We start from the raw sequence: 22,776 nt of genomic DNA on the forward strand, positions 1-22,776 counted from the left end.
CTCCTTGAAACCACAAGTGTATTTTTAAACCTCTGTTGCAAATATAATATCCCTTGCCACGCCAGAGCAGTACAATAGTTTCTAAAATGAGAAACGATTAACTGATGTCTTCTGTCTTGCAGTGAAAGCAGTTCAGAAGTTTAGAATTCACTTCTCGCAGAGTACATAGACGTCACTACTAGCAGCCTTGCAAAATTTGTTACCCAAGCTTCCAGACGCGTTTTACAATTCTTCCTTCTCCTCTTCCCTCTCCTTCTGTCTTGCTATGTCTCCATTTGCACAAGTTACATCTTAATTAGGGATGTTAATTGCTCTGATGACAAGTTTGGCAGTCTGACAAAAAAAAAAAAAATGGAAACGATCGTATGCAGGAGCTCCTCGGTATTAGAGCTGCTGATCGCTCTCTTTATTAGACAGAGCTTGCACATCACCACACGATAAATTATATACAAATAAATAGTTATTGCAAACAAAGTAGAGGAAACCTGACTAACTTCATACGAACCGCCTTTAAGATGATTATGGGAAATGGTTAACTAACAGGAACAGTTTATGTACATTAATGCCTAACGAGCATTTTTTCATACACTCACTCACAAACTATTACTTTGAATATAAGTCAGTTTATGGACATTGTTGGTATATTATTTTTACTAGCCTGCGAATCTTAGAGGGTGCTTAGCTTATTGTGCTGGCAGACTTTGTAACTGTACAGTTATGTACATTTAAAACATACCAGAGCTGAAGTTATTTAGATCACTTCTCAGTATCTGACAGGGAATTACACTTTCTGTTTGAGGTAACACTTGAGCCTAACTTTGAATAAGCAGAGAAATGTTTCGTCACGTGCACATTATTTGAGGATTTCCATATCTTATAATCCACCGTAACGATTTTAGCAAGAACAGTAATAGTCACAAATTACTTTGCAATGCAGTCTTCTTCAGTTCACCTACATTTACTGTATAACACGATTTAGCTGCTTTATAATTTATGTATTAGCTTCATTTAAGTAATTGAAAAATATTTATATTCATGTTTCTACCAGCTTTTATCAGTGTAAACATGATTAAGTTAACAAACACTCTCAAAGCAAAATACGATCACTTCCTATCTATACAAATAACAACACTGTACAAGAATTTGCTTCGCAATATTCTTAACAACATGACCCCTTCAACAAAATTAATAAAACAATATCGATTTGAATATCTCACAAAAATGGTTTATGAACGTCTACAGCATCGCTAGTTGCAACTTTAGCCATGAGCTGACAGCAGATTATGGTGACTTCCTATGTTACTGCCACTCAACCACATTAGTTCCTGTCTCATCACTAGACGGCATGCCCTGTGCTGTACCTTCTTACTCATGAGATCAGACAGGTACTTCAGCATTGCCAGATGTTACAATGCAATGTTATTACGGAAAAAATTATATGGTTGGAAGTTTACTGTTCGTGGCTATAAAGATACTTGTATTGTTACAGTCTCCAGTCCCAATCGTGATATTTTTTAAATGTCAAAATGGTTTTTGTAAAATAACTGATGCTGACATGTACAGTGATTAACGGTTATGTAAAGAAATGTACGTCCTCTGTCAAAAATACATGCAAACGTATGTAACAGACCACAGAAGATGCTTCATAAATAAAAGAAGCGTATTGCTTGAAGCAAGTAGGGAACTACACAAACAAATAAACAAAAAATTACGATAAACATTTTATCTTTTAGCTAAGTTTTCTTCTTCGTCCTCTACTTCTTTGTTTCCTAATTCTTCTTCTTCTTCTTCTTCTTCTTCTTCTTCATCTTCTTCTTCTTCATCACTTCACGGTGCAAGGAAAATATCTGCTCCAACTTAATCCGAAGAATTACTCACAATGTTTCTCCATCTACATTTCCTGAGGTCTTCCATCGCCTCTTCGTCATTTTCACAGATATCTCATTTCCTTTCTTTGAATGTTGTCAGCTTCCTCTGTAACGGGATCCACATCACTTCATGTGTCAGAAACTGTCGCTCCATTGTTTATACTTTTTTTTTACTTTGTTCCTCTTCACTTCTCCGTATTCTGCTGGTAGTTCCACAAACATATTTGAAACGTTGTGTTATACCTTTAATTTTACATAACTCCCTCGTCGAAACCTACATAAAGCTCTAATTAGCAAAAATGTGACAGCTGTTCGAAACAGCTGTTCGAAACATGAGTATCACTGATTGAACATTATATTATCCTGAAAAGACATCAGCTTGTATTTTAGACACTTCTAGTCCTACTTTTTGCGAGGTTTTCTGACGTACTAGTGATGTGGTCTACCAACACAAGTACAAAGATAGCTTACCAATAGTGACAAGAAAGGAGGCATGAAGGGCGCCAAAACAGAAATAACAATCATCCATTTATTGCACAATTACACACGCACATCATGATATATATGAGACATTATAATTGACATCTTCAATCAATAAACAATATGTATCACAAAGGGCACACACAATGGAGTTTAATAAATTACAATGGCACATCAACTCCGTCATGACAAACAGTGTGCATAATGAAGGCCGAACAATTTTACCAATGTAAGAAATAAAAAAATACTAGCATAAAATTAACTAAAATGCCTTGAAGGAAATGTTTATGAGAAGAACACGACGGGTCCGCAAGGGAGCAGGCAACACAATACTTAACTCAGGTGTACCAAAACAAACAACGGACACCAGGCCGCGCCAGCAACGGACACGTAAGGCACGCAACTACTCTCTCCGTTGCGGTTTCGCGCGTCCCACCCAAGTAATAGCTACCTGAAACATTTTACTACTTGGAACAGTACACCAGTGATAAGCAAATTAACAAAAAAACAATAACATGACATAAAACTACAATAATTTAAGAAAATCGCATCATACGACTATGAGATTAAGGTCTTCCGGTAATTAACAAATTAAATTTCTCAGTACCCAAGTTGCAATTAACGCAACAAGTATTAAATCATTTAAGTGATAACGTTACTTTAAAATAACATACAGCAGAGGACCAAGAATGGCCCGATCAGTACTCCCCAGTGAAGCAGTTCACACAAATGGTACTCCACGGCTCCGAGCACACAGCCCCATACAAAATGCAACACAACCACAGCGACCCGGCGTACTACTAGAACCACCAGGCAGTGAACCAAAATCGTACTAAGCCAAAACAAGGACCGACTTTAAAATAACGAGAGACCTATTCAGGGCCGGACAACAGACCAAATACCGGGAAATCCATAAGAAACCTCAGCCAACTTAATACCAAAACAACAATTTATGAACACTATGCAAAACAAACACAATATCTCTCAGTCGTAAGGCTTCCGTTCAGTCGCGAAGGTGGCTCCGACCCGCCTGCTGAGGTGTCAAGCGTCGTACGGAGTGCCGAATCAAGCTTAGCCTTCGTTGACGGAAAGCGGAAGCACCACACGACAAAATAAATCCAATCTAACTGCGCAAGGCAAAGTAAGGAGTGCCACTCGAAGACTATGCACTTTAAGATCAAACATAAAGCACCCAGACTAACGTGCCGCTGAACGACGCACTTCCATCATCAGCATCTAGTAGAATACGGAGAGCAGCGTAACCCATCGATATACATCCATGGGACGGTAAACGAGGATAGCAATACCAGCGACGGAGACATAGGAGGACGAAATGACATCCCACCGCACGTAGAAGGTATTTCAAACTCAGGCTCGACAAACTACAACAGGCGAGATTTTGCTCCCCTTGCGAATCAAATTAAACGGTACACCATGCCGCTGTCTACACTATTAACCGTAAAATCACGGTCCGGTCTTCCCATCCGGCCCCACTCAGCGTCCAGACGCAAAACAACCCCAGCCGAGGTGAACTGTCTGCAAGTCAAGACAGCCCACTTCTCTCTTCCACACACGCCTCCGGCTAAGCCCCGGCCAGCGATCACACACGGAAACAACCGCCTAACGCCAAAGCGCCATCTGAGTGAAAACTCTGCACTAGGATCGATACGGACTTGGAAATAATGCGAGCACCGTATCAACTAGTATACATCAACTATCGGAGGTCATATTTTGCTGTCCTATTACAGTAATGTCGTCAGCATAGGAAATAATGGTTACTACTGCATCTTCACTTATTTTTATTCCAAGAATGTGGTGGACATGACAGTGACATCAAGACAGATACACGCCGCAGACTAGTATGTGACAGACCGGGACTTGAACCACTGACGCGTCCAGCGAGCGATCTAGACGCTGGATGACAATACACGGCCTGAGGTCGGTTCACTTAGCTAAAAGTGGTGATAAATAATAGAATATTTTGAGTAGTCATGGAACTCGACAAAGGAAATACAAACAAATAAAGCAGGCAAAACGTGAAACGATCATTAGTGCTCGTCTGAGCGGAATACTTGAAAGTACTCTACTCTTAACTGCAAAGTTCACCTGGAGGAAGTTACGCAAAGTTAAGTATTAAACGCGAATGAGCCACAGCAAATGCTCTCAGTCCAGGCCCCAAGCCTGACCTACCCATGCTCCTTGACCGTTCTCAGCTGACTGAACTCACCGGCGCCGCCGCCTCGTGAAGCCTCACGAGACTACATGGAGGAGTAGACAAAATTGTGCAAATACCATAAACACATTACCCTGCCTAAAAAAGTGTAGGAAAAACGGTGGCACACAAAACAGCTTCCAGTCGCCAGGGATTTTCAGAGGAATCTGCCCTTCTTCCTGCAAAATAGTGGCAAGTTCTGGGGCAATGGTAGAGTTGGATAACAGTCACGCACCGTTTTCTGCAAAGTAACCACAGAGGCTCATTAATATTGAGATCTGGTGACGGTGGCGGCCAGGAGAGACTGCTCACAGAACCAGTCCTGGACGAAGTGAGCTGTATGAACAGGTACACCGTCGGCTTCATAATCACCATTCTGCAACAGACAGTGTACGATGGAACGGTCCGTTTAGCCAAAATGGTGACAATCCTTGGCAGTTTTGCGACCTTGCAGTGTAAACATGATGCCTGTCCAAATCATTAGCGAACCCCGCCATGTTTCATTCTTGGGACGTAAACTCGACTAGAGGTTGAAAACAGCTCGAAACAAGTTTGACCCGACCAAATAACATTCTTCCACTGTTGCACCACGTTTTCCCTTGACGGCCAATTACACCACTGAAGTGTGATTTTTAAAATCCAGCTCGTTCTGCTTCTAGAGCTCCCTTCGTGTTGTTTTGATGCTGACAAGGTTCAGGAATGGGACTTTCACCTCTACAGTGACTTTTGTAGCTGTCGTCCTCTTATTTTTCGTCACAATCCTCTTCAATGACAGTTCGTCGCGGTCACGTAACACATTCCTTCTTCCATGTTGTGTCTTCGCGTACGATATTTTTCCGCCTTCCCTGTATGTGGTGTAAACATACGATACGATACCTCTTGAAACACCAAACACTTCGGTTTCCTTGGTTACGGAAGCACCCATCGTAAAATCATCAACAATTTGGACACGTTCGAATTCACTTTTTGAGTCATCAGTCTTTTGAATGGTTTAATGCGACCCGCCTCTACTGTGCCACCCTCTTCAGCTCAGAGCAGCACTAGCAACCGTGTCACCAATTATTTGCTGGATGTATTCCAATCTCTGTCTTCCTTTACGGTTTTACCCTCTACATTTCTCTCTAGTACTATAGAAGTTCTCTGGTAGAAGTACTCCGGTAGAATTTTGCACAGAGCACAACTTAATCACAGCTAACACTTGGTTTAAGAATCATGAAAGAAGATTGTATACATGGAAGAACCCTGGAGATACTAAAAGGTATCAGATAGATTATATAATGGTAAGACAGAGATTTAGGAACCAGGTTTTAAATTGTAAGACATTTCCAGGGGCAGATGTGGACTCTGACCACAATCTACTGGTTATGACCTGTAGATTAAAACTGAAGAAACTGCAAAAAGGTGGGAATTTAAGGAGATGGGACCTGGATAAACTGAAAGAACCAGAGGTTGTACAGAGTTTCAGGGAGAGCATAAGGGAACAATTGACAGGACTGGAGGAAAGAAATACAGTAGAAGAAGAATGGGTAGCTTTGAGAGATGAAGTATTGAAGGCAGCAGAGGATCAAGTAGGTAAAAAGACGAGGGCTAGTAGAAATCCTTGGGTAACAGAAGAAATATTGAATTTAATTGATGAAAGGAGAAAATATAAAAATGCAGTAAATGAAGCGGGCAAAAAGGAATACAAACGCCTCAAAAATGAGATCGACAGGAAGTGCAAAATGGCTAAGCAGGGATGGCTAGAGCACAAATGTAAGGATGTAGAGGCTTATCTCACTAGGGGTAAGATAGATACTGCCTACAGGAAAATTAAAGAGACCTTTGGAGATAAGAGAACCACTTGTATGAACATCAAGAGCTCAGATGGAAACCCAGTTCTAAGCAAAGAAGGGAAAGCAGAAAGGTGGAAGGAGTATATAGAGGGTATAATTGCGTAGGCTTCCGCGGCCGGAGTCAGTCGACATAAAAGTTTTCTGGGTTTGGTACCGCGTCATAATGTAAAAACTACTGCTGCTATAGAAAGGCCAACGTTTCGGCCACGATTGCAGCGGCCTTCTTCTGGGTCTAATGGTGCGTTCTAGCTACGCAGTGTCCTTTATATTTTGTTGTTAGTGTTCACTGCGCATGCCATTACGTCATAATTTTAAAAAGGTAGTTGGTTTATTGGTCACTTAAGGAAGAAGGAGAGGGAACTTTATTTTAATAGGTTATTGCGGTGGAGGGAGAACATGACCTCTGTTGTCCATTGGCTCTTGTGTTATGTGCCATGATTGGTGGCCACCGTCGAATGAGAAGTTTGCTGTGTGTTTACCAGCTGCTGGACGCCGGCCGCGCGGCGGCAGTTACTCGCCGGTAGTGCTCGTGCCTCGTGTTGACAGTGCGGTCTGTTGGGCTCTGATTGCTGGCAGCCAAGATGGGGCAAGCCTGAGTCCATCCTCCCTGTTCATGTTGTTGGGGTGTTTGAGAATTTCGATAGCCTCTCTGATTTTGCGTTTCGTCTTAGTTGGCTGCTTGGCCAACACACAGGCTTCGCTGAATTTTATTTCTTTTCCGCAGTCAAGGTGATGTTCTGCCACTGCGGATTTATTGTGTTGCCCTAGACGAATGTAACGCTCGTGCTCCCGAATGCGCGTTGCTATTGGCCTACCAGTCTCGCCGATGTATGCCTCTCCACACTCGCATTCCACCTTGTAAACACCTGCAGTGTGTAATGCATCCACCTTGTCCTTGGTGGAGCCTAGCACGTCCTGGATCCTACGACCACTATTGAAGACAGGCTGCACTCCAGCGCGGCGAAGGTGTTTGCCTATTCGGTCAGTGACGTTTTTCACATACGGTAAGCGTATGTTGGCTGCAGTTTGTCTATTTCCTGCTTATATTTCTTGCTATTCAGATATTCGTGGAACTTGTGTAGCTCCGTTTCACCATGAGGCCATATAGCGAACGTGTCGTCCACGTATCTAAACCAGCAACGTGGTCGTAAAGGAGCTGAACCTAGGGCCGTTGCTTCAAAGGCTTCCATGAATACGTCGGCCGCCAGCGGAGATAGGGGAGACCCCATAGAGGGTCTATACAAGGGCGATGTACTTGAGGACAATATTATGGAAATGGAAGAGGATGTAGATGAAGATGAAATGGGAGATAAGATACTGCGTGAAGAGTTTGACAGAGCACTGAAAGACCTGAGTCGAAACAAGGCCCCCGGAATAGACAACATTCCATTGGAACTACTGACGGCTTTGGGAGAGCCAGTCCTGACAAAACTCTATCATCTGGTGAGAAAGACGTATGAAACAGGCGAAATACCCTCAGACTTCAAGAAGAATATAATAATACCAATCCCAAAGAAAGAAGGTGTTGACAGATGTGAAAATTACCGAACAATCAGTTTAATAAGCCACAGCTGCAAAATACTAACACGAATTCTTTACAGACGAATGGAAAAACTAGTAGAAGCCGACCTCGGGGAAGATCAGTTTGGATTCCGTAGAAATACTGGAACACGTGAGGCAATACTGACCTTACGACTTACGTTAGAAGAAAGATTAAGGAAAGGCAAATGTACGTTTCTAGCATTTGTAGACTTAGAGAAAGCTTTTGACAATGTTGACTTGAATACTCTCTTTCAAATTCTGAAGGTGGCAGGGGTAAAATACAGGGAGCGAAAGGCTATTTACAATTTGTACAGAAACCAGATGGCAGTTATAAGAGTCGAGGGACATGAAAGGGAAGCAGTGGTTGGGAAAGGAGTAAGACAGGGTTGTAGCCTCTCCCCGATGTTATTCAATCTGTATATTGAGCAAGCAGTAAAGGAAACAAAAGAAAAATTCGGAGTAGGTATTAAAATCCATGGAGAAGAAATAAAAATGTTAAGGTTCGCCGATGACATTTTAATTCTGTCAGAGACAGCAAAGGACTTGGAAGAGCAGTTGAATGGAATGGACAGTGTCTTGAAAGGAGGATATAAGATGAACATCAACAAAAGCAAAACGAGGATAATGGAATGTAGTCGAATTAAGTCGGGTGATGCTGAGGGAATTAGATTAGGAAATGAGACACTTAAAGTAGTAAAGGAGTTTTGCTATTTGGGAAGCAAAATAACTGATGATGGTCGAAGTAGAGAGGATATAATATGTAGACTGGCAATGGCAAGGAAAGCGTTTCTGACGAAGAGAAATTTGTTAACATCGAGTATAGATTTAAGTGTCAGGAAGTCGTTTCTGAAAGTATTTGTATGGAGTGTAGCCATCTATGGAAGTGAAACATGGACGATAAATAGTTTGGACAAGAAGAGAATAGAAGCTTTCCAAATGTGGTGCTACAGAAGAATGCTGAAGATTAGATCGGTAGATCACATAACTAATGAGGAAGTATTGAATATGACTGGAGAGAAGAGGAGTTTGTGGCACAACTTGACCAGAAGAAGGGATCGGTTGGTAGGACATGTTCTGAGGCATCAAGGGATCACCAATTTAGTATTGGAGGGCAGCGTGGAGGGTAAAAATCGTAGACGGAGACCAAGAGATTAATACACTAAGCAGATTCAGAAGGATGTAGGTTGCAGTAGGTACTGGGAGATGAAGCAGCTTGCACAGGCTACAGTAGCATGGAGAGCTGCATCAAACCAGTCTCAGGACTGAAGACCACAACAACAACAACAACTATAGAAGTTATTTCGTAATGTCTTAACAGATGTCCTATCATCCTGTCCCTTCTTCTTGTCAATGTTTTCCACAATTTCCTTTTGTCTCCGATTCTGTGCAGAGCCTCCTCATTCCTTACGTTGTCAGTTCACCTAATTATCAACATTCGTCTGTAGCACCACATCTCACATGCTTCGATTTTCTGCCGTTCCGGCTTCCCCATAGTCCATGTTTCAGAACCATACAATGCTGTGCTCCAAACGTACGTTTTCAGAAATTTCTCCCTCAAAGTAAGATCTATGTTTGATACTAGTAGACTTCTCTTGCCCAGGAATGCCCTTTTTCCCAATCCTAGTCTGCTTTTTATGTTCTCCTTTCTCCGTCCGTCATGGGTTACTTTGATGCCTAGGTAGCAAAACGTCTTAGCTTCATGCACTTCGTGACCATCAATCCTGTTATTAGGTTTCTCGCTGCTCTCATTTCTGCCACTTCCCGCTACTGTCGTCTTTCTTCCATTTACTCTCAGTCTCAATTCTGTTCAACACATCGTTTAATTCGTCTTCACTTTCAATGAGGATACCAATGTCATTAGCGAATCTTATTATTGATATGCATTCACCGTCAATGTTTATTCCACTCCTGAATCTTATTTCTGTCGTTGCTTCTTCGAGTTACAGACTGAACAGCTGGGGCGAAAGACTATATCTCTATATTACACCCCTTTTAATCCGAACACTTCGTTCTTAGTTGTCCACTCCTATCATTCCCTCTTGGCTGTTGTACATGGTGTATATTATCCGTCTCTCCCTATGGCTTCCCCTATTTTCCTCACTATTTGGAATATCTTGCAGCGTTTTTCATTGTCCAACGCTTTTTCCAGGTCGACTGATACTGTGAATATGTTATGATTTTTCTATACTTTTACTTCCATTACCAACCGCAACGTGTGTATCTTGGCTGAGCCAAACTGATTGTCGCTTTTCTTTTCCATTCTTCTTCATCTTATTCTTGTCAACAACTTGGATGCATGAGCAGTTAAGCTGATTGTGTAACAGTTGCCTCACTTGTGATCTCTTGCGGTCTTCGGAATTGTGTGGATGATATTTTTCCGTAAATCAGATGGTACATCGTCGGACTCATACATTTTACACTCAAACGTAAATATTGGCTTTGTTGCAACTCTTAGCAATGATTTTAGAAAATAGATAGAATGTTATTTATCTCTTGTCCTTACTTGATCTTAAGCCTTCCATAGCTTTTAAATTCTGATTCTAATAGTGGTTGCCCTATCTCTTGTATATGGTCTCCTGTTTCTTCTATCACATCATACAAATCTTCCCCATCATAGAGGCTCTCAATGTGCTCTTTCCACCTTTACGTGCTGCTCTCTGGATTTAACGGTGGAATTCTCAATGCACTCTTTATATTAACACCCTTACTTTTAATTTCACCCAAGGTTGTATTTACTTTTCTGTATTACGCTGAGTCAGTCCTTCAGACAATCGTATCTTTTTCGATTTCTTCGCATTTTTCATGCAGCCATTTCGCCTTAGCTTCCCTGCACTTAACTGTTTATTTCATTTCTAGGCGACTTGCATTTCTGTACTCTTAAATTTCCCAGAACGTCGTTATACTTCTTTCTTTCATCGATCAACTGCAACGTTTCTTGTGCTATCCATGGTTTCTTCACAGTTACCTTCTTTGTATCTATGATTTCTTTCCAAGTTCTCTGATTGTCATTTTTAGGGATGTCAATTTCTCTTCAACTGAACTGCCTACTGAACTTTTCCATATCGCATTATCTACAGATGTTAAGAACTTCAAGGGTATCTTGCCATTGCTTAGTATTTCTGCATTCCACTTCTTTTCGTATAGATTCTTCCTGGCTAATCTCTTAAGCTTGAGCCTACTCTTCAAGACTACTAAATTGTGATCTGAGTCTACCTCTGCTCCTAGGTATGTCTTACAGTCCAGTGTCTGATTTGGGAAACTCTGCCTGACCATGATGTAATCTAACTGAAATCTTCCCGTATCTCCCGGCCTTTTCCAAGTATACCTCCTCCTCTCGTGCTTCTTAAACAGAGTATTCGCTGTCGCTAACTTCTACTCCTTCCCCCGCAACCGCATCTCAACCCCCCCCCCCCCCCAGCTATAAGTATTACATTTTGATCTCCCTTTATGTGCTGCACTATGCGTGAAATACGCTCATATACTCTCTTTGTCTCTTCATATTCATCTTGCATCACTGGCCTCTACACATGAACTATCGTCGTCGGTGTTGATTTGCTATCTATTCCGATAAGGAAAACTATCACTACTGTTCAAAGTAACATAGTCTCCGCCCTACCTTCCTAGTCATAACAAATCCTACTCGCGTTATACCATTTTCTGTTCGTGTGGATATTACACTATACTCGTCTGACCAGAAATCCTTGTCTTCTTTCCATTTCACTTCACTGAACCCCACTATATCTAGACTGAACCTTTGCGTTTCCACTTTCAGATTTTCTAGCTTCCCTATCACGTTCGAACTCCGACAGTCCGCGCCTCGACTCGTAGAACGTTATCCTTTCGTTGGTTATTCAAATTTTCTCTTCTGCTCATCTCTCCCTGGCTGTCCTCTCTCTGAGATCTGTGTGGGGGACTATGCCGGCGTGTTTTGCCAACGGAAAGGTCATGAAACTTTTTCAGCTACATGCCACTTTGCTCGGACATTATGTACTCACATCCACATAGAACACTGTTCTGACCGCGACTGACACTTGCAACGTACTGTGGATATTGCACGGGTGCAGTTCGTAGTCAAATACAACAGCAAAATCTGCAGATTTGGGTATCATCAGAATTTATATTCAAGCAACCTGATTTTCGTCCAGCCCCTGCATATGTTCGGCCCCGCCTAGCCAAGGCCCTTTCTGTGGTGGCTTTTATTTTTTTAAGATGGAGTACACAGTTCGATTCACGGTCCAGTACGTTGGTTTTATATGTCACAAATGTGTATAATGGGGCGTTACAAAATGTAAACGACACCGTTGGACGCAAGAAACGGGTGACTTCAAATGGTTCAAATGGCTCTGAGCCCTATGGGACTTAACATCTATGGTCATCAGTCCCCTAGAACTTAGAACTGCTTAAACCTAACTAACCTAAGGACGTCACACAACACCCAGTCATCACGAGGCAGAGAAAATCCCTGACCCCGCCGGGAACGGGTGACTTCCCTAATCTATTTATCTAGCGTAGCGGAGATACTTACATTCAAGTAACTCCATTACCAACACTATCCTGCCAGAAGGAGCATAACAGTGTACTGACAGCAATCAGCCAACAGTTGTGAAGGCTTCTGGAAACGTTACTAGCGTTTGTCATTTCCGACTCTTTTAGTGTGTCACCACCTTCCCACGCCCACTTCCAGTGATGCTAAGGGGTGCCTTATCCATCCCCCCTCCCCCCCCCCCAAAAAAAAGAAACGGTACTTTTTGTGCTAGGATTCCAGTTCGTACATTCGTACAAGTTTGGTTAAAACTTGCTCCACGCGTTTCAGGGATAAGGGGACCACACCGTGGTTCAGGTCGAAAAAAATAATAATTTTTGGTTTTCATCATATTTCGATAGATTAATGTTTTATTGAAGTACTCTGAAAAGAATTGTGCCGAAAAAAATTTTTTCGAGCATTTAAAGAGCATTTTCCTACCACGTGTGTTTATGTACAATGCACACTTTTCTGTCACCCTCTTTTCTGCATATATTTTAGATTTTTATATCCCCTATGTTCCACGTTAGGGATTTTTTTACTCCCGAGTGTGTTGGCTATCCTTGGAATGCAATGGTTGGCAATTTTTTGCTCCTGTAATTTGTAAACAACACGCTTTAAAACACGCGGTTAGTTTTGTTCAAGTGTGATTGCGAGTAGTTTTTATACGTACGTTTGCAGTGCTTGTTTACGTGTGTTTTGTTGTGTTTATTGAAGATGACGAAACGTAAAGGCATTTTCAAGAAACGACAATTTAGAGGAAACAAGTTTAGAAAGCTTTCTGTACAAGAGGTTATGTCGCCTGGCAACGATATTTCTAATTGTAATTCTTCAACACTTGCATCATCAAAGAAGCTCTCACCATTTCAAGACAGTTACAACGAATTTACTGTAAGTGAAAAGGGTTGCAGCAAAATTATTATTAATTTGAGAATATTATCAGATGAAATTTCTAAATTTGTACAATGTAGACAGTGTGGTGAGTCACAGAGTGTGAAAATTTGTGAGAGTGCTAGTGGGATAAAAGGCCTAGCAAGTGCTTTGCATTTAATTTGCACTAAATGCTCAGCAGTGATTTCATTTATGAGTTCTTCAAAGCCAGATGTAAGTGGCCCTTATGAAATCAATACTAGATTAGTTTATGCCTTACGATCCATTGGCAAGGGCATGGCTGCAGGGAGAACATTTTCTTCAGTGATGAACTTACATCAACCAACAAATAAATTTGAAAAACTGACTGCAGTATTAGAGAAAGCTGTATGTAGAAAATCATGAAACTGGCTGCTACGGAAGCAGTGGAAGAAAATGATGGATGTTCGGATATTGCAAAAAATGGCTCTGAGCACTATAGGACTTAACAGCTATGGTCATCAGTCCCCTAGAACTTAGAACTACTTAAACCTAACTAACCTAAGGACATTACACAACACCCAGTCATCATTCGGATATTGCAGTTGCCCTTGGTTGAAGTTGGCAGAAAAAAGGACATACTTCTCTGAATGGAGTAGTGACTGCTACGAGTGTAGACACCAGCAAAGTGTTAGATGTGGAGATAATGTCTAAATACTACAAATGTTGTATAGTCAATGAACATAAAGAACACAACTGTGTGTCTAATTTTAGAGGAACAAGTGGTGGTAGTACAATAAATATTTCATCGCTCCGTTGAAACAAAAGGCGTATGGTACACCAAATATTTGGGCGATGGTGACAGTAAGGCATACAGCAATGTGGTGAACTGTAAGCCATATGGAGACACCATTATTAGCAAAATAGAATGTGTAGGCCATGTTCAAAAACTTTTGGGAACAAGGCTGAGAAAACTAACTGTTTATATGAGAGGAAAAAAATTAGAAGATAGAAAATTGTTGACAGAACAGGGTCGGTTAACTAAAACTGAAATAGAAAACTTGCAGGTATACTATAGGTAGGCGATTAGGAGAAATAAAGTAAGTCTGGAGGCAATGAATGGAGACGGTTGGACTATATTCTTCCATAAGTCCTCTACTGATAAACCATGTCATGGATTGTGTCCATCAGGAGAAAATTCGTGGTGCAAATACAGTAGGGCTCAGCCAACTGGAGAATCTTATTCTCACCAGAATTCTCTTCCTGCTGCTTTTATTACAGCAATTAAACCTATTTTCAGAGACTTGGCTCATCCTAACCTTCTAAGGAAATCTCTGCATGGGCAGACATAGAACCCAAATGAATGTTTCAAGAACATAATTTGGAACCGCCTTCCTAAAACTGTATTTGTAGGCATGCATACAATGAAACTAGCAGTTCATGACGCTGTTATTACATTTAATTGTGGTAATATCGGAAAATGTTGGGTGCTGAAAAAGCTGGGCATTAATCGTGGTGAAAATATGATCACTGGGGTGCAACATTGTAATAAAATGAGGATAGCCGATGCAGACAGGTCTGCATCTAATATGGCCAAGAAAGCAAGACAAACATCCACGGAGGTGAAAAAGAAGCTGGAAGACCTGCTAGAGGACAAAGAAGGGCCACCATATGCAGCAGGAGAATTTTAATTATCTCTAACAAGGGAATGGTCAGACTTGTCATGTCGAAACCTGTGTTGCTTTTTTTACCACTGTGAGTTAACATTGCAAGAAGTCTGTACGCAGAATTTTAGCTGCTGACATGACCTGGAAGTCTGTAAACAATTTTATGAAGTAAGACATTATTGCCGCATGGTTTTCGCGCTTACAACTGCCTCTTGTACAACCCTGACCTCTCTCGCTACGTTATACCAACGCCATCTAGGGACAAGGTGGCGTTAGCTATGCGCCGCTCTCTTGCCACAGCAGTGAGAGAGCTGATTCCCCCAGTGAAAGCGATCGTATGATAATTAAACATTCGTTGAAAAATATGGCTGATATGTTATCTACAACATTCTTTCCAAATAGCTATGAAAGAGACACAAATAAATATACGGTTTAGAACACGTCCAATTACCGCAAAAATGCGAAATATTGATACAATGTTCAAAACATAGGTTTTTTGTGCAACAAGAACATACAAGCAAAGACGACTTATGACAGCTCTGCGAATCACAGACGTTGTTAGATGTCCGTAGACAAAACTGGGCTGGTGTTAGGAATGAATCAGGCCTAGTATGAGTATATTTCGAGGAGTGCACGCAAATTTAATCAAATTCTGGAAACGTGGGGAGGAAAATTGATAATGTACTACTGATTGCAGCTTGAGAATATTGTCACGGTGATAGACAGGAAATTTCAGTGACCTGCACACAATAATTTTCTCTGTTAGTTTTCAGTAAAATGCCTTTCATTGACGGAAATATTCTCTGTCTAAAGGTTGAATTACGTTCGTCGTGCCGGGTGGAATCTGAAGTATCTCTACTTCTTTGTCAGGGTGGGCACGAAATACAGCTTTTAATGAATCAGACCTTTTATGACCTGACCACAAATCTAGAAGGAGAAGAGATTTGTTCCCGCAGAACGGAAGAAAAGCATGACGCATGAAAAGTGTAACGTTTTCACTTCCCATTTTTCCAGACTTCGATGCGTCTGGAGAAGATTGTTTGTGTAGAACATTGTTCTTTTGACACGTGGTACAAAACGTCCAGTTCTTGAAGACACACATGTAGTTTAGGCAGCAATGAACCATCCATACTAACTATGGGCATTATAGTGTATCAATGGGTGAGTGCAGTCGTGGACTGCGCAATCGCCTCAATATGTTTTTCCCCTTTGAATGACAGTGTTCTTTTCGCACGCATTTCTTTTTGAAAACCTGACTAATCTGCATTGTACACGTGCGATTCACTAAAACTAGCGATCTTATTTTTTGCATTCGTAAGAAAAGCTTCTATCATTTCGATTTGTGTAACTTCATTTTCCGACCTGTTTCTCGATACAAATTTCGTTATTTTTCTTGCCACAGTTTTATGTGATCTTTTGAAGCGACTAATCCAACTCTGAGAAGCTGTAAATTCTTTAGCGCCTATCGCGTTGGCAATCTCTAACGCCCAATCACGCTAGGTTGTATCGCTGACACTAAATGACTGTTGTCTGGCATCGGTAAATAGCTCAAAAAGTCGCGCATTTATCTCCGTCGTAATTTCCAGTCGACTCTTACGTCGTCCAGCGACTTCCTTTTTCCATCTATACAATTCACGTTCAGAACGCACAAAGCGATACTTATTTTGAACAGTACTGACACGTAGGCGTTTCTTACCACTTTCGTGCAACCAATACGTCACGGCTTTTTCTTTGTCTGATAAGGTAATTGTAGTTGCTGGTGTTACTTTCGGAGATAACTGATGATGGTACGTGGCACTATCACTCGAAGAGTCTTCATGAGTGCAGCATTCGTCGGTGTCTTCGCCGTCTGTAGATTCACAGTCTGCAATATCGAGTGTTCCAGTTGTTTCTAGCCACATGCTGCGCCATTTACATGCTCGTCTACAAGTTTAACAACCATGTCGCACAATACGTAATTTTCACGCGTGTTTTCTGTTGATTGCTTCATTTGGGGTCTGTGGTATATCTCCATGGCAAGCAGCAAAACATTTACAGGGTTCGCCATCACCTGTGAGGGGAGATTGAATGTTCACCGTAAAGTGGCTTGTGGAGTATAGATGAACATGTACAGAACATCTTTCACATCTCTAACCAGTTTCAGGACGGTATGTTTCGAAATACGTACCAGAAATTAAAAGGACGTGCATGCCACAGAAACGAATATTCGTTTCCCCTTTCCACCAAAACCGAGCAGCGATATTCCTCTTTAGTGAACGCCGTGATAAGACGGCCGCACTTCCCGACCACGCGCACAACGCTCGCGACTCGCCATTTCCAGGGGTGACCAGCCGTCACTGCTGGCGCCAAGCAGGAAACACAGCCATGTTCGTGATTTTTTTAAGGTGACTTCCAGTTCATCTCAGCAGCTTCAATTTTGCATACGGACCTTTTGCACAGTTAAATACCAGTGCTAAAAAAAGCAATACATGTTTCGGCATGACAAGCCTGACCATTCCCTTATAAGTAACAAATTTAAAAAGTTTTTAATTTAAAGTCAATTCCCTGCAAACTAAAATTTTCAGTGTGTATGCCCCATTATATCAGAAACTATCATAGATAAATGAATGAAATTTTCAGAGACTTTGCATTAAAAAAAGTTACCTCTGGTACTACATTCATTAATATTCCCCATTAGGAATTTCACAAAACAATATTTTCTGCAGAAAAAACAATATTTTTGTTAATAAATTTAAAAAAGTATTTCTTAAAAACTACAAAATGGATAAAGCAGATTTTAGTACAGTTGACTATTAGCATCATGTAAAATACAGTAAAAATATTAAGGTCTTGTATCAAATAGTTTTTTTCAGAAATGGGTCAAATACTTGCCTAAATTAACTTGGGTTAGATAGGCAAGGTGTGGTCCCCTTAAGGTTATGCAGTGGCATATCGAGTGCACGACAGGTGGTATGTGTATGGTGTAAGCGCTAGTTTAGTGGCAGCGTTATTTTGTGACGGGCAAGAAAACGAGATTTGGTAAAAGAAAAACACAAGGGAACGAGGTGCAGATGATGAAGATGACAAGACAAAGAAGAAGACGACGGCAAGACAAAGAAGAAGACGACGGCAAGACAAAGAAGAAGACGACAGCAAGACGAAGAAGAAGACGAAGGCAAGACGAAGAAGAAGACGATGGCAAGACGAAGAAGAAGACGACAGCAAGACGAAGAAGAAGAAGACGGCAAGACGAAGAAGAAGACGATGGCAAGATGAAGAAGAAGACGATGGCAAGACGAAGAAGAAGGCGACGGCAAGACAAAGAAGAAGACGACGGCAAGATGAAGAAGAAGACGACAGCAAGACGAAGAAGAAGACGACAGCAAGATGAAGAAGAAGACGACGGCAAGATGAAGAAGAAGACGACGGCAAGACGAAGAAGAAGACGACGGCATGACGAAGAAGAAGACGACAGCAAGACGAAGAAGAAGACGACAGCAAGACGAAGAAGAAGACGACGGCAAGACGAAAAAGAAGATGACGGCAAGACGAAGAAGAAGAAGACGGCAAGACGAAGAAGAACACGACGGCAAGATGAAGAAGAAGACGACGGCAAGATGAAGAAGAAGACGACGGCAAGACGAAGAAGAAGACGACGGCAAGACGAAGAAGAAGACGACGGCAATACGAAGAAGAAGACGACGGCAAGACGAAGAAGAAGACGACGACAAGACGAAGAAGAAGAAGACGACAAGACAAAGAGGAAGACGACGACAAGACAAAGAAGAAGAAGACGACAAGACAAAGAAGAAGAAGACGACAAGACAAAGAAGAAGAAGACGACAAGACAAAGAAGAAGAAGACGACAAGACAAAGAAGAAGAAGACGACAAGACAAAGAAAAAGACGACGACAAGACAAAGAAGAAGACAACGACAAGACAAAGAAGAAGACAAAGAAGAAGAAGAAGAAGAAGAACGGTAGGATTTGGATGGCAGACAAATGGGAAGGGGGCAGATATGTAGGACAGAAAATAATCAGGAGATAGGGTCAGTCTTTGTGATAAAACAAATATAAGTCAGCAGTTCACTGCTGTGAAAGTGTTGTTGATGTTTCTTATGTTGTCTTGCTACCACTTTTTTTATGAAAACAGTTATTTCAAGAACTTTTCATGGAAAAAATAAGCTTAAAACAGTTTTTTGTCATGAAATTTAACTATGTCCATTTGATTATATTTGACTGTTCCAATGTAAGGAGATATTCCAATTTGTTACGTTAAAAATACACATTTATGATTTACTTACTTCACTTTACATGTGTAAGGAGACTTAGCCTTCTCTGCTAGCCTCTAGTATTTGTCTAGTCGAGTGAACAGTTTGTTCTGGTGTTTATGTTCCTCCTAGCTGTGCCCTCCCAGACGTTATCTCAACACATTTATGATAGAATGGAAAAATTGTTTTGCCTGAAAGTTCGAGTTTTCACGGCACGATCTTTGTGATAAGACGTTAGAAGGATTAATTTTTAATAAATTGAATTTTACAGCGCTTTCTTTTTGTAGGAATATACTAAGCGCAATTTAAGGTTTCTTGTTATCAAAGAAACTAATGATCGATTTCTAGGTACCATACCTTAACAGAATTTAACTATTCCTAACCATTTAATCGTGAGCTCAATGCCTTTGCACATTAAATAATTCGTTTGGTTTCGAGTGTTGAATTAAAAATATGGTGATATCTTGTCGAAACAGGTAGAGAATACGTTTAAGACTTAATCTTGTCTAAAATACTCAGTTAATAGAAAAAAGCACACTTCAGTTTTGATTTGACACGATCAAACACAGGAAACTAACAAGGCTGAAGGGAAGAGCTGTGCGCTATATTGAGGATTAAGTTTTAAAAAATGGGGAGAGGTTAACACAGCTGATGGACGGGAGGCAATATCGAAAATTGCCAAAGGTACCAGTTAGCCTAGTTACGCCGCTGAATGTGTGTTTCACCAATCTTCCACCCCTACTTATAGCGATGTCTTACATTTGAGGTTATTGCCTTCTCGTTAAATCTTGTGATACCTATCTGAAATTGTTCCGTAATCGGATACGTAATGGAAGGGCGTGTCGCAAATTACGCCAGGCCCATTATTTTTAAGAATATTCTAACCGTAGAGTTGTTCCTAGAAATAAATTTTTGCTCTCCCTGGGGTCGTTATACTGATCTGGTGATAACTGGTGTCGCTTAGATGTATGCTTGCGAAGGCGTCGGAGGAGAGCACAGTAAAGACGTCTGCCTGGGAGGGGTGGGGCGCGGCGCGGCTGCAGACAGGCAGGCAGTTTGTTATCGCTAATGGGCTGTAGGCGGCCTAATGGACGCGGCCCGCTGAATGCGCGTCATTAAGGGGCGAGCGCAGCGCCGCACCGGCGCCGCGGCCCGCGCCGGAACCATCGCACCGCCGGCAGCCGTGTCTGGGCCCCGCGCTCTGGAGTGCCGGCAAAGGGCCGAAGGGCGCCCCGTACTTCGGCTGTCTCTGCCCTCGGCAGACGCCCCGCCACTGTTCTATAGATCACTGCTTGTTACGCATTTCTTCTCCGTGTTTCGAAAACAAAGGGCTAGTTAAAAGGAGAGATCCGTCAGCAAATACTTCCAAGAGGATTTACTCCGATTCTTTCCATGTGCGTTCACGCTACCTACTAAACTACATACATTGATCACACATTAAATCTTCTGTAAGTGGTTCACCTCAGGTTTTAAGAAATATATTTCGACGTAAAACCACCACAAGCAGCTAGAAATTATGGTATTTCTGCAACTATTTTCCACTTCAGTGTCATCGTCCGATAGATTTTAAGCTTTATTTTAGATTTATAAATGTTTATCCAACAAATGTACATTCAGTGACAGACCAAAACATTACGACCACGTAATTAACAGCGTCATGGCCCAATTTCGGAAATCAACTACTGGCCATTAAAATTGCTACACCACGAAGATGATGTGCTACAGACGCGAAATTTAACAGACAGGAAAACGATGCTGTGATATGCAAATTATTAGCTGTTCAGAGCATTCACACAAGGTTGGCGCCGGTGGCGGCACCTACAACGTGCTGACATGAGGAAATTTTCCAACCGATTTCTCATACACAAACAGCAGTTGACCGGCGTTGCCTGGTGAAACGTTGTTGTGATACCTCGTGTAAGGAGGAGAAATGCGTACCATCTCGTTTCAGACTTTCATAAAGGTCGGATTGTAGCCTATCGCGATTGCGGTTTATTGAATGGCGACATTGCTGATCGCGTTGGTCGAGATCCAATGACTGTTAGAATATGGAATCGGTGGGTTCAGGAGTGTAATAGGGAACGCCGTGCTGGATCCCAACGGCCTCGTATCACTAGCAGTCGAGATGACAGGCATCTGATCCGCATGGTTGTAACGGATCGTGTAGCCACGTCTCGATCCTTGAGTTAACAGATGGGGACGTTTGCTTGACAATCATCTGCACGAACAGTTCGACGACGTTTGCAGCAGTATGGACTATCAGCTCGGAGACCATGGCTGCGGTTACCCTTGACGCTGCATCACAGACAGGAGCGCCTGCGATGATGTACTCAACGACGAACCTGGGTGCACGAATGGCAAAACATTTTTACGGAAGAATCCAGGTTCTGTTTACAGCATCATTATGGTCGAATCGCCGGCCGCTGTGGCCGTGTGGTTCTAGGCGCTCAGTCCGGAACCGCGTGACTGCTACGGTCGCAGGTTCGAATCCTGCCTCGGGCATGTATGTGTGTGATGTCCTTGAGTTAGTTAGGTTTGTGTAGTTGTAAGTTCTAGGGGACTGATGACCTCAGATGTTAAGTCCCACAGTGCTCAGAGCCATTTGAACCATTTGATGGTCGCATCCGTGTTTGGCGACATCGCGGTGAACGCACATTGGAAGCGTGTATTCGTCATCGCCATACTCGCGTATCACCCGGCGTGACGGTATGAGGTGCCATTGGTTACACGTCTGTCACCTCTTGCTCGCATTGACGGCACTTTGAACAGTGGACGTTACATTCCAGATGTGTTACGACCCATGGTTCTACCCTTCATTCGATCCCTGCGAGACCCTACATTTCAGCAGGATAATGCACGACAGCATGTTGCAGGTCCTGTACGGACCTTTCTGGATAAGAAAATGTTCGACTGCTGCCCTGGCCAGCACATTCTTCATATCTCTCACCAATTGAAAACTTCTGGTCAATGGTGGCCGAGCAACTGGCTCGTCACAATACGCCAGTCACTACTCTTGATGGAATGTGGCATCGTGTTGAAGCTGCATGGGCAGCTGTACCTATACACGCCATCCAAGCTCTGTTTGACTCAATGCCCAGGCGTGTCAAGGCCATTATTACGGCCAGAGGGGGTTGTTCTGGGTACTGATTTCTCAGAATCTATGCACCCAAATTACGTGAAAATGTAATCACATGTCAGTTCTAGTATAATATATTTGTCCAATGAATACCCATTTATCATATGCATTTCTTCTTGGTGCAGCAATTTTAATGTCCAGTAGTGTTAATACAGGAACATTTTGCATGGTTTGAAGTCGATAAGTTATTGTTAGGTTTCCAGATGTATGGGACAGGGTATGTACTCACATTGTGAATAAAGTCACGTAAATTACGGGCCGGTGGTATGTTGGCGCGGAGCTGGCGCCTGGCAGTGCCCCAATGTTTTCCATTGCGTTCAGATTACGTGAATTTGGTGCCCAAGATATCAACACTGTCGTGCTCTTCGAATCACTGTAGCTGTCGTCTTACTTTGTGTGATGACAGTTGTTCTGCTGGG

General features: G+C 42.1%; 1 protein-coding gene across 1 annotated transcript; it reads left to right on the forward strand.

Annotated features, from left to right (window-relative positions):
• The first annotated feature begins 18,031 nt into the window (after positions 1-18,031).
• On the forward strand, positions 18,032-18,934 carry LOC126188529 (uncharacterized). Its single transcript, XM_049930129.1, has one exon. The coding sequence runs from the start codon at positions 18,032-18,034 to the stop codon at positions 18,932-18,934; it is 903 nt and encodes a 300-aa protein (XP_049786086.1).
• Positions 18,935-22,776: the final 3,842 nt, after the last annotated feature.

This window comes from Schistocerca cancellata, chromosome 5, assembly GCF_023864275.1.
Source record: "Schistocerca cancellata isolate TAMUIC-IGC-003103 chromosome 5, iqSchCanc2.1, whole genome shotgun sequence".
Taxonomy (NCBI): Eukaryota; Metazoa; Arthropoda; class Insecta; order Orthoptera; family Acrididae; genus Schistocerca; species Schistocerca cancellata.

Coding starts and splice junctions, on each gene's coding strand:
- LOC126188529 (XM_049930129.1), top strand. CDS start 18,032: ATGACAAGACAAAGAAGAAGACGACGGCAAGACAAAGAAGAAGACGAC.